This window comes from Prionailurus bengalensis, chromosome B3, assembly GCF_016509475.1.
Source record: "Prionailurus bengalensis isolate Pbe53 chromosome B3, Fcat_Pben_1.1_paternal_pri, whole genome shotgun sequence".
In the NCBI taxonomy this organism is placed as follows: Eukaryota; Metazoa; Chordata; class Mammalia; order Carnivora; family Felidae; genus Prionailurus; species Prionailurus bengalensis.
The window spans coordinates 7031765-7044177 of record NC_057355.1 but is presented as its reverse complement, the minus strand read 5'-3'; the positions used below and the strand labels follow the sequence as shown (position 1 = coordinate 7044177).

At 54.6% G+C, this 12413-nt stretch overlaps 1 protein-coding gene across 4 annotated transcripts in view; it reads left to right on the top strand.

Moving 5' to 3' along the window:
* ACAN (aggrecan) overlaps positions 1-12413 on the top strand; it is a 68808-nt gene that overhangs the window by 23999 nt on the left and 32396 nt on the right. For all 4 annotated transcript variants that reach the window (XM_043554707.1, XM_043554705.1, XM_043554704.1 and 1 more), the window contains exons 2-6: positions 4439-4515; positions 6871-7254; positions 8097-8271; positions 10363-10490; positions 11779-12072. In XM_043554707.1, the coding sequence (XP_043410642.1) occupies positions 4446-4515; positions 6871-7254; positions 8097-8271; positions 10363-10490; positions 11779-12072 (1051 nt within the window). In that variant the 5' untranslated portion in view covers positions 4439-4445. The remainder of the gene's footprint in view (positions 1-4438; positions 4516-6870; positions 7255-8096; positions 8272-10362; positions 10491-11778; positions 12073-12413) is intronic.

Below are 12413 nucleotides of genomic sequence, written 5' to 3'. Positions count from 1 at the left end.
TCCCTGGGGCCCTGGGAAGGGAAGACCCTATTTGTCACACCCCTGGGCTGCACATGGGCTGTGACCTTCCCAAAGTCACATGCCATTATTGGGACGCTGGCATGAATCAACACAGCCATGTACATCACAGGCGAGCAGTATGTATCTCTCTAGCTGAGATGTGCTGAATGCAAAATGGGAGTGGCCTACCCCCAAAAGCCATGCACCTCATAGATGCTTAGCCTCCAGCACCCCTTCTCCTCCTTCAGAGGCCTAGGGTGCTTAGGCCTCCATTTATTCATTCATTCATTCATTCAGCAGATATTTCCTGATTGACCTCTCTCTGGGCTGGGTGCTCTGCCGGGGGCTGGGGAGACAGGGAGACACAAGACAGATGTGGCCACTGCCTTGTAGAGCTTACAACATGGGATGATGATGACCACGCCCCTAGTTCTGGTCCTGGTTCCATCTTCAACTTACTATGTGGCCTTGAGCAAATCCCTTAACTTCTTTGGACCTCCGTTTCTTCACCTGTAAAATGAAGGAGTTGAACTTGACATGCACTAACGTCTGTGGCTCCAGGAAGGAGGGCGAGATCTGGAAGGTACATGAGGAAGAGTTGAAGGAACTGGGCAGCTCGTGGGAGAAGACAGGACCCCTGAAGATCTGGCATGAGTCCCTTGCAAGAGGGATGGACATTTTTTTTTTAATTTTTTTTTTAACGTTTATTTTTGAGACAGAGAGAGACAGAGCATGAACGGGGGAGGGGCAGAGAGAGAGGGAGACACAGAATCAGAAGCAGGCTCCAGGCTCTGAGCCATCAGCCCAGAGCCTGACACGGGGCTCGAACTCACGGACCGCGAGATCGTGACCTGGCTGAAGTCGGACGCTTAACCGACTGCGCCACCCAGGCGCCCCGGGATGGACATTTTTATTGCGGTCCCTGAGAGTAGAGCTTGTGGGTCGAAAGTATAATGGGGGTGGGTTATTCAGACCCCAGCTTGGAAGATCTTGAACACCATCCCAGCTGCCCAGCCATGGCATGAGCCACCTTGTGAATGGGCACCTCCTATTCAGTTAGAGACTGCAGACCACATGCCTCAGATGCACGTGGACAGGATCCCTGGCAGGGAGGTCACGGCTGTGAAGCCCCAGCCGCTGGGTGCTCTTCCAGCCCACACATCTGGAGAGCCTCACCCAGTCCTGCCACCAGGGACGTGGGGGGCAGTGGTGCTGACGGATGCCTACTGAGTTCCGAGCTGGAGACACGGCCCCCACCCTCAAAAGGGAACCTGACTGTCACATTATCTCTCTCAGTCTTGAAACAGCCATGGGGGTGGGTCCTGTGTTATTAAAGTAGGAGGTGGCCACGCCAGGACCAGGACTGGATACTTCCGGCCTGGGGGGGAGCAGGGTGTGCCTCAGGTCCGGGGGTCTCCACTGCACGGTGCGGGAACAGAGAGATTCAAGGCAAGCGGGTAAGCTGCCCACCCAGTGTCTTAATCGGGTGGAGTAAAGGCTAAGGCCACGGCTAGGTTGGCACCCGACCACGTGACAGAGGCTAGCTGACGAGGAGGCAGAGGGTTTCCCTATCTACACGCACACGCACCCTAAGCTCAGTTTAAAAGCCCCGCTAAGCTTGCTTTCCCCCGTCGGGTCTCCTAGCACTTCTCTCCCGAGGAAGCCAGCTCCTTGACGACCAACCCAACCACACACGGAACCCCTCGCACCCCGGCCTTTGTCCAGCACCCACTTCCTGCTCCCCCAAACTCCTCTTTCCCCTTCCTTTCTGACGCCCCTGTCCCCTTGCTCTGCCCTGGCCACACATTCCCCCTCGCCTCCACCTGGCTTTGCTTCCCATGGAGAAAGGCCTCCCTGTTGACCGTCTGGCAGTGCCCACCTCCTCCCATAAAAGACTCAGTGAGTCCTGGAGACACTTGGAACCCAGACAGAATGGAATTTCTCCCTATTTTCTTTACAGCTGAGAAAACACACACACACACACACACACACACACACACACACACACACACACAAGAGCATATTTATTGCGATGTTTCTAGCCCAAAGTTTGTCTTTAAAAAAAAGAAGAAGAAGAAATAAAATTAGTTTCTCTGCCCAGTCCACCCCTACCCCAAGCCTCCACCCTTTTCATTCCTGGTCGAGGCCAAGGAGAAACACAGAGCGGGCCCAAGCCCCACAGAGAAGCACTGCATCCCAGACAATATCAGTCTTGTTCACAGAGTTTGGGAAGAAACACACCTCCGAAAACATACACAAAATTTCCCAGTGGAGGGTGTTCTGAGGGAAGAACAGGCGGGCCCTGTGTCTGGACACAGTATCCCTGAGGCTCTGGGAAGAGAGGAGCCCACAAGTCTAGCCCCCTCCCCAGACCGGAGGGGACACCTTACCCTTTTAGCCTCAGTGGGGCCGGGGGTGTCACACCGGGCCTGAACAGGAGTGCCCACAACTCAGTGGCCCCTCACAGTCCCAGCACCTGGAACCCCAGAGATCGTTTTTTGAAGGCAACATCGGAGAAAAGTCCCTGAGGAGAGGAGCAAGGGGCTGCTTGGTATGTCTCTGGCATTTTCCAGACTTCCTATGGTGTGAAGGAAACGTGCCTCATGCATTCGTCTCTGTCCCCCCAGCAGGGCCACACAGACAACCCTTCCATCCCTCAGGTGACCAACGTATGTGGCATGAATGACAGATTGTGATGGAAAGAAGGGTCACCCAAAAGGGTTCCTCAGAGTCCTGTCCCCTGCCCACCCCTCCCCCAGACATTCCTGGGATGGCAGCCCAGGAGCCCCCCCCCCCCCCCCCCCCCCGCTGATGGTGACTGAGCCAACAGCGACACCTGCTGGGCCATCAGATTCTGACCCAGCAGAGAACCCGGGGGCGTCATCCCAGCTTCCCAAAGCCCCCGGAAGCTCCATTCATGTCTTTAGTTCCAGATCCTCCACCCCCTCCCCCTCCAGGGCTGCCTCTCTCCTCCCCAAGGAGCATCTGTGATGCAGACACTTCTCAAACCAAAATTGAATGCTCCCACACCGGAGAGGAGGGCGGGGTGGGCCCCAGCACAGGACCCTCCCGCAGGAGAGCTCAAGGGAAATCGTCGGGCACGTGTCAGGGAGTGCCAGTCACAGGCCTCCACAGCGTGACTGCACACCCTCTAACCAACGGTGCTCATCTAGGCCGCACATTAGAAGCATCTGGGAGCTTCTGAATGCCTGAAGACCAGGCTGACGCCCAGGTGATTTCAGTGCACAGCCAAGGCTGACAACCACTGCTCTGGCCGACCTCTTAGAAATTTAATGGGGTCTTTTGAGGGTCTGTGCACGGTCCACTTGGAGTCAAGAGCCCAATTGTGCAGGGAATGCCTTTATGATGTGATTGTCACATATCTGTATACTTGGCGTGACAGTTCTCCAGCAGAAAAGGAAGGTTTTTCTGATGCACATGAAGTCATTGTTGAGGCCAGCAGGAGGGCTCCGGGGGTCCCGGACTCTCACTGCTCTCCTGCATCATTAACCTGCCCATCCCTGAGCCTCCTCAAGAGCTCTCTGGGTGGGCATCCTTCCCCTGGCTTGAAGCAGGCCCCTGAATTGTGCACGAAAGCTTGGAGCATTCTTCATCCTAAACACACAAGGTTCTTGAATTTGACGTTGGCGACAGGTCTGGATTTCATCAGGGAGGTTGGCTAACTCATTTCATTTCTCAGGGATTCTGACAGGGATCTCCAGAGAGGAAGAGGCAACTGGAGGTATGCATACATAGAGTAAGAGATTTACTAGAAGGACTTGGCTCACATGATTACAGAGGTATCAGGCAAGCTGGGGGTCCAGGAGAACCAGGGTGTCGTTGTAGCCTGACTCTGAAGACTCGAGACCCGGGAAGAGCCACTGTCTGGGTTCAAGTCTGAAGGCGGTTTGAAGGTCATCAGGGAAGAGGAATTCTCTCTCTCTCCTGGGGGAGGTTCAGCCTTTTTTGTTTTATTCGTACCATCAACTGATTGGATGAGGCCCACCCGTATTAACAGGCCAATCTGCTTTAGTCTACCAACTTAAATTCTCATCTCGCCCAAGAACACCCTCACAGACACACCCAGAATAACATTTGAAGACATACCTGAGGACCTCAGGGCCCAGTCAGGCTGATATAAAATCAACCATCACAGGGATCCTTCCAGATCAGCCTTTGCAGATTAGAAGATGGGAGGTTGCCTAGAAAAGACAGGAGGAGGTTTCCAGCTTGCCACCTGCAATGAAACCGAGAAACCTGTGAAGGCTTTGTGATGAGAGGATTCTTGCAGAAGGCATCCCTCCAACCACATGTAGCCTCTTTATCCTGATGTGATTTCAGATCCCTGCACATGGAATTTATCACCTTGCGTCCTATGCCCACGTGACCCTCAACCTCACTGTAGCTGAACCTAACTCCTCTGCCTCCCTTCTTCCAGGTGAACTATGACCACTTTACTCTTGGTGTTTGTGACTCTGAGGGTCATTACAGCAGCCAGCGCAATAGAAGCTTCAGGTGAGGCCACTCCCGTGCGTGTCTCATGTATCCAGCAGGCACTGAAGACTGGATTCTGGGTACTGGGTCCCGAACTTAGTGCTGCTACTCCCAGGGTTATGATTTCCCCTTTCCTGGCCTTTTCCTGGCCCTGGCTCTTTCCTATCGAACGAAGGCAAGGCTAACCACAAGGGACGAGGGCGACACGCGTGCATCCAGGAGCCCTTGCTTGGGTACTGCTTCTCCCGGCTGCCCTCTAGGATGGACAGAGAGCATGAGGGGGAGAGCTCCTGGCAGGTGCCCATCTTCCCAGTCTCCCCTCTGTGGACCTTACCCCAAATTGCCACATACTGAGCTTGGGGTAGAGGCAGGATATAGATAAGCCAAAAGAGGAAATGCCAGCAAGGGAGGATCAACTGGGATATCAAAGAAGAGAAACTTGCTTGAGAAGCGGTCAGAAAGAAGCCGCCAACAAATCACACAGGTCTTTGTTTATCTAGGCAAGCCATCCTCAGGGAAGACCCCCCACCCCCACCCCCCCGCCACCATGGTCTCTTACATGTGTCAGGCACTAGGTGGGTTTCTGGTCATCAGGCCCTAAACCAAATGAACAAACTATCCACTGACCCCAGGACGGGTTTGCCCCAAAGTGGGCTGTATCTCCCTTAGACCCAGGCCAGAGAGGCCCCTGGTCTGGGCCATGCACTGTAGAGGCCTTCCTCTGGCCCTCCTCCAGCCCCAGTGCTCCTTAAAGGATGAGGAATCTGTAGGGCCAATGAGACATGTCCACACAGATCTATGCTCCCCCTTTAGACCACACTGGGTACCTAGGATGCCCCTAATTCCCTGCCCAAGTGGACCCAAGCCACTTCCAGAGACACATAGGTGTCTCCTCTGGGCCCATCCTCCTAGACGGGGGACCATTCCCCTGGTGTGAGCTACCCCAGGCCCATGGGAGGAATCAAGGGGTGGCTGTTTGTATGGGGTATGGACGGAGCTGGGGCATGAGGGCTGGGGTAAGCACGGAGCCCTCACGGGGCAGAGACGTGGCAGAGAAGCCGGCCTCCTGCGTAGCCACCCAATCCAAAACTCCAAGGAATCCAAGAATTCTAAATGTGAGTCTGGCTTCTCCTTTTGAAAGGTATCATTGTCCAATAGCAAGATAGAACATATTTTATTTAACAATCTGTGGCCTTGATTTATAACTTTTAAATATTTATACGCAGGCTCTATGGGTCTCCATCTGTACTCCTTCTCTGGGACCCACAGATACCCGGCCCCGGGCCGTAACCTGGGTGGTTTGTCCACACAGGCAAACCGGTTCCTAGGGTTGGTTGAGAGCTTTAAAAACTGCAGGGTTGGACACTGCTGTCACTCTTAGCTCTCCCCAGAGAACCGCCAGCGCTAAAACCATGCTGTGTTACGGGGCATGGGCTGAGCCCTCAGAGGGAGATTTTTGTGGAAGGACCTGGTGGTGGCTGCCCAGGACATCAGAAGGTTGGGTCTGGACCCCAAACATTCCTGGCACCCCCTTCCTTGCCCTGTTGTGTGTCTACCACCCACAAATATCTGGAGCATTTTTATTTTCAACCTGTAGGCTCTCCTGGAAAAAAAAAGGGGGGGCCATAAGTGTATGACATGCCATGAAAGGTGCTATTTTTGCAAAAGCTGTTTCTTTCCCGTCCCAGGAGGATCATTTATTTCTGACAGGATTTGGTCAGGATTTTGGTCCCTACTAACACTCTCCATGAGTTTTTGTGGAGCTGATCATCCACCCCACCCACCCCGGTCTGATTCTTTGCAGACATATGTAAATGTCAGACCCCCCCCCCCCTCCGTTCCCCAACAGCAGAAGAGAATGCCTTATCCCTCAGCAAAGTCGGGACAGAGTCCAAAGTGGACTCCCTCAGCTGGGACACGCCTTTGAAGTTTTGCATTGGAGCTTTAAACATCGTGTGGATTTTTGTTTTCTTCCCCATAATAATTTTCCCTGCCCCAACATGATGTTTTTCCCCAAAAATCTTTGAGTCAAGCTGTCACTCCAGGAAGATGGTCCTGTTTGTCTTATGGCTTGGCATCCCCCGGGGTACCCCAGTTTGAGAAATAGAGAAGAGGCTGTCAGCTCTGGAGCTTTCCTTGCCCTCCTCTGCAGACCTTTCCCAGCTCCATAGTTCCTGTCTCGTGGCACAGAGACCAGGGGGCTTGAGGAACGCTGCTCTGGAAAAGGCGTAACAACGCTTCCCGGGAATTCCCAATGGCACAGGAACTGCCCCCACCATAGATACGGACACGCTCACGGGCTTTTGTCATTTCCAAAATGACAGGGAGGCTGGGCGGTCCTCTCTCGGCACTAACAGCTCTGTCTCTCCCCCACAGACCCTGACAACTCGCTGAGTGTCAGCATCCCCGAACCGTCCCCCCTGCGGGTCCTCCTGGGGAGCTCCCTCACCATCCCCTGCTACTTCATCGACCCCATGCACCCCGTGACCACCGCCCCCTCCACCGCTCCCCTCTCCCCGAGAATCAAGTGGAGCCGCATTTCCAAGGAGAAGGAGGTAGTGTTGCTAGTGGCCACGGAAGGGCAGGTGCGGGTTAACAGTGCCTACCAAGACAAGGTCTCGCTGCCCAACTATCCAGCCATCCCCAGCGACGCCACCTTGGAAATCCAGAACCTGCGTTCCAATGACTCTGGGATGTACCGCTGTGAGGTCATGCACGGCATTGAGGACAGCGAGGCTACCCTGGAGGTCGTGGTGAAAGGTGAGGACCTCCCACGGGGATGCTGCTTCGCCTGGGGAAAGAGCCAGAACAGTATCCTCACAGCAGTGGACCCAGACAGGCTGGTTTTCAGATCCCAGCTGCCCCCCACCCCCAGCTTGCACCTCCCTCAGTCAAGTCAGTTAGCTTCAGCTGCTGCCCCTGTAACACGGTGCTGGTACTGTCATTCTCTCTGGACTTGGAGGGAATTAAACACGTCCTAGCCATAGTCACCTGTAAATGAAAGTTTGTGTTGCAGGATTCAGTGGACCTTGTGCTCCTCCCCATCTTACAGACTAGTAAACTGAGGTTAAGTGACCTGCCTGAAGTTTCCCTGGAAGTGACTCTTCACCCAGGTGTCTTTTCCCTCCCCCAGCCCCATTCTGTTCCAGAAGCCAAAGAAAAAGATGATGGCCCTTCTCTCGATGGCCCACAGGGAATGGTTGTGGCCTTTCGGTTGGCTTGTGGACAGGGCTCGCACTAGGATGCCCCTGGGCTGAGGATACATGGGGCTCTAAGTGTCGCCTCTCCCCAGAGAAAAGATGCGGTTCCAAGAAAAAATTAAAAGGAGGCAGATTTTAGTTGAATTCAAAGAACTTCCTGATTATCAGAACTATAGAAACTCAAAAAAGATACCTTGTGAGGTAGTGAGGTCCTGTTACCGGAGGTGTTTCAGCAAAGGCAAGAGGGCCACGTGCGAATGTGGAGAGGAGGTCTAGGCATCAGCTAGAGGCCCGGGGCAGATGTCCCTAAGGCCCCTTAGGGACTATGGCCAGAACTCTTCAAGGTCTTTGATGGCCGGAGGCCGTGCCTGACTTGCTGTCCTGCCCACGCGTGTCTTGCAGGCATCGTGTTCCATTACAGAGCTATCTCCACACGCTACACGCTGGACTTTGACAGGGCACAGCGGGCCTGCCTGCAGAACAGTGCCATCATCGCCACACCCGAACAGCTGCAGGCTGCCTACGAGGACGGCTTCCACCAGTGCGACGCCGGCTGGCTGGCCGACCAGACTGTCAGGTGAGCCCCCCGGGGCCACCCGCAGGGCGGGGTGGGCGATGGACCGGAACACCGACCGGCACAGAGCTGGTGCCAGCCCGACACCGTGGCGGGCCTCGGCGGGGGCTGGAGTAAGTGCCTTGGCCGACTGTGATAATACGTCTGTCGTTATGCAGAAACAGGCGGATTTGGGGCCGTTCGTTTATCCTGTGCGGTAAGATAGAATAAGGTCTCAGGTATTTTGTTTACAGAAAGCTCATCAGGTGCTTTTCTGGATAGCTCCAGTGCTACCGTGGAAATACTTTTATTAGCCGATAGGAATTCTAAAATAATACAGAACTTGCACAGAAGGCCTTTATGTGCCTTACTTTTAAAATGTTTTTAATGTTTATTTTTGAGAGGGAGAGAGAGAGCGTGCACGCAAGTGAGGGAGGGGCAGAGAGAGGGAGGGAGACAGAATCCGAAGCAGGCTCCAAGTTCTGAGCCGTCAGCACAGAGCCCGACGCGGGGCTCGAACCCACAAACTGTGAGATCATGACCTCAGCCGAAGTTGGACACTCAACTGACTGAGCCACCCAGGCGCCCCTGTGTGCCTTACTTTTAAAAAAAAAAAAGGGGGGGGGGGTTTATTGTACTCATTTGAATATACAGTGTAATTTGCAAGACGGTAAATGTGCCCAGGGCAATCCGTCTCAGACATGCTCGTGTGGGAGCTCGCAGGGAGCCAGGACATGTCCTGGGGTGTCTGGGGCTTCTGCTCGTGGAAATCCCATGGCACCACGACCGGTCCAAATCCTAGCAGCTTTGCCCTACACGATCATTTTCTCTGTGCAAATTACACATCATTCTCCTTTCTGCCCACATTCCCCTTTGGCATGATGTCTTCACTGGTCCTTTAAACTTTGGTGTTTCGGGGGTACCTGGGTGGCTCAGTCGGTTAAGCGTCCGACTCCGGCTCGGGTCATGATCTCGTGGTCCGTGAGTTCGAGCCCTGCATCGGGCTCTATGCTGACGGCTGGAGCCTGTTTCAGATTCCGTGTCTCCCTCTCTCTCTGACCCTGCCCTGTTCATGCTCTGTCTCTCTCTGTCTCAAAAATAAATAAACGTTAAAAAAAAATTTTTAACTTTGGTGTTTCGTGTATTTTTTTTAGCTGCTTTACTTTCTTTGTTGTTGTTTTTAATAATGCAAGACATATATAAATTAAGCTTTATGGCACATTCTCCCCCCTACAAGTACAGCTGCTGAGGGATGGGTAGCCCAGCAGGACAGACAGAGCTCTGCCCTTGAGGGATCTCAGTCTGTGAGAGCGAGCCTGTTCAGGCGAGAGGAGACATCCATTCACGATGGATCCAAGCTCTCAACAGAAAAACCAGAACCGCAAAGCCTCCAGAGGAAAACAAAGGAAAACATCTTTGCAATCTTTGAGATTTTAGGACACAACACCCACTAAAAGGAAAACAAGACGAGACAGCAGCCTCGCGTAGTCCAAGAACCCACATCCCCAGCTCACAAACAGCTGGGCTCAGACCACAGCTCTGTCACTTAGCCGCTGTGTGACGTTGGACAAATTGCTTAATGTCTCTGGGCCCCAGTTTCTTCCAGGCTAAAATGGAGTCTTTATAGCACTTGCCTCATTAGGTTGACATGAGACCCAGATGACAAAGCAGGGGTCAGCAAGGGACAGCCCGTGGGCCGAATCCAACCAACCTCGTTTCTGTGTGTAAAGTTGTGTGGGAACCCTGTGGTGGTTTCACACCACGGTGGCAAGGTTGAGTGGTCAAGTTGAGACCCCAGAGGCTGCAAGCCCTAAAATATTTACCATCTAGCCTTTCTACAGAAGAGGTTTGCAGGCCCCTGATACAATGTGTTCAGTACTGATAAAGAATCGGTAAAGGGGGCTGCCTGTAGTCACCACAAACTGTGAAAACACGCATCTCGGTAAAGCTTGGGAAAAACTGTAAAAACAAGTGGTCCACGTACCCAGGGCAGATGCTGGCAAACACATCAGTGAGCCACTGTTTCCTCCCACGTCGGAGGGAGGGTACAAGGGCACAGGCCACAGGCCCCTTCTGTTTCCTGAATGTCACACCCCCACTCTGGGTTCCTGGCAGGTACCCCATCCACACTCCGAGGGAAGGCTGTTACGGGGACAAGGATGAGTTTCCGGGCGTGAGGACATACGGCATCCGAGACACCAATGAGACCTATGATGTGTACTGCTTCGCTGAAGACATGGAAGGTGAGGCCCCACCCCCATCCCCAAAGCCCCTGCCGGTGCCCTTCTCCCCACTGACACTCGGGATCACACGGGCCTCCTCTGGGGCAGGGCTCTAGCCCAGCTGCAGCCCATACTCAACCCCTCTGCCATGCACAGGCAGAATGGGAAGGAGGGAAAGGGCCTGCAGGCCCCTCACTGTCCACTTGGGAAAGGGCCTCAGGGGCCCCAGGCACCTGCCAAATGTTTGGCACCGCTCCTGGGCCCGAGAATGCTTGTCTCTGCCTCTCCCCTGGGACCGCCCCTCCCAGCCAGGATGCCCCACCGCTCAGTGCTCGGACCAGCCCGTCACCGTCCCAAGGTCCACTGCACCAGCCCAGCCCGGCCCCCCTTACCAAGGACACCCCAGGCTGCTCCAGGGTGGGCCGAACAGAAACGTAGTTCCCAGGAGAGCTGGCTGCCCCCCACCCTCTCTCGGCTTCCCCGCTGCCGGCCCCCAGCCCCATCCAGGCAGTCTCCGTGGGCTGGTTCTGGAGGGCCCTGGAGGATAGCGGGAAGGGACCTGGAGTCTTTCTCTGCTTTGTAGAAGGTGCTGATTTTGGTCCCAGTCAGAGCTTCTCAAGTTACCCAGGCATGTGGATGACAGCTCTTCTCCCATCTGTACCCATCACCCCTTTGGACATTCCAGACCGCAGCCGCTGCCCCCAGCCCCAGCCCCACCCCAGCTCGCAGCTTCTCCCAGGAAAAGACCTGACAACCTGACTCATTGGAGGCAGGGACAGTCCCCCGCTTTCTCACCTCTGTGCTCCTTTTCCTCATTCTCATGCCTGGGCCCAAAGCCTGTTAAGGAACAAGCAGCTGTGTCCCCATTCTTGGGCACTGCCCATCAGAGCTGCCCCTGAACAGGGCCAGCCAGCACCTTCCCCGAGAACAGGTGCCCACCACGCACCCCTAACCCCCCTCACATAACTTTCTTAGGTTTTTGCAAATAGTAAAAAGAGCTCAGAGGCCCCCACTAATGCCCTTATAGATGCTGCAGGCTAGAGACCCCAGTTTGAGAACCACTGCTCTAAGGGTCAGAGTTCAATGCCTGCTCGTCCCATCAGAATGGGAAGTTTTGTAAAGGATTGCTTGCATGGGCAATGCTTAACTCGTAGGAGAGATGCCCCGGGAGGAGGATGTTCCACAACAGAGTGCGTGCAAGGATGATTTGGAGCAGGATTTGGGATCCTAGCAGCCACGTGGGTTGGCTGGGGATGCAGGGCAGGAGCGGGGAGGGAGATCCTCACTCCGCCGGCCCTGTCCTTCGCAGGCGAGGTCTTCTATGCCACATCTCCGGAGAAGTTCACCTTCCAGGAGGCAGCCAATGAGTGTCGGCGGCTGGGTGCCCGGCTGGCCACCACAGGCCAGCTCTACCTGGCCTGGCAGAGCGGCATGGACATGTGCAGTGCTGGCTGGCTGGCCGACCGCAGTGTGCGCTACCCCATCTCCAAAGCCCGGCCCAACTGCGGGGGCAACCTGCTGGGCGTGAGGACCGTCTACCTGCATGCCAACCAGACGGGCTACCCTGACCCCTCATCCCGCTACGACGCCATCTGCTACACAGGTGGGGCTGGGGGCCGGGAGGGGGGTCGTGCCACGGAAATTGGGGTCCAGAGGAGGGGGGCTTGGAATGGGGGTTTGTTTCTACTCCTTCTCAAGGGGCCACAGGGTGCCTGAACTTCATGTTTCAGCAATCCCGCCCCTTTCTTTCTTCCTTCCTTCCTTCCTTCCTTCCTTCCTTCCTTCCTTCCTTTCTTCCTTCCTTTCTTTCTTTCTTTCCTGAGAGGGAGAAAGAACAAAAGAGCGAGAGGAGGAGAGAGGCAGAGGATCCAATGCGGGGCTCCAACTCACAAACTGTGAGATCATGACCTGAGCTGAAGTTGGAATCTTAACCCACTGAGCCAC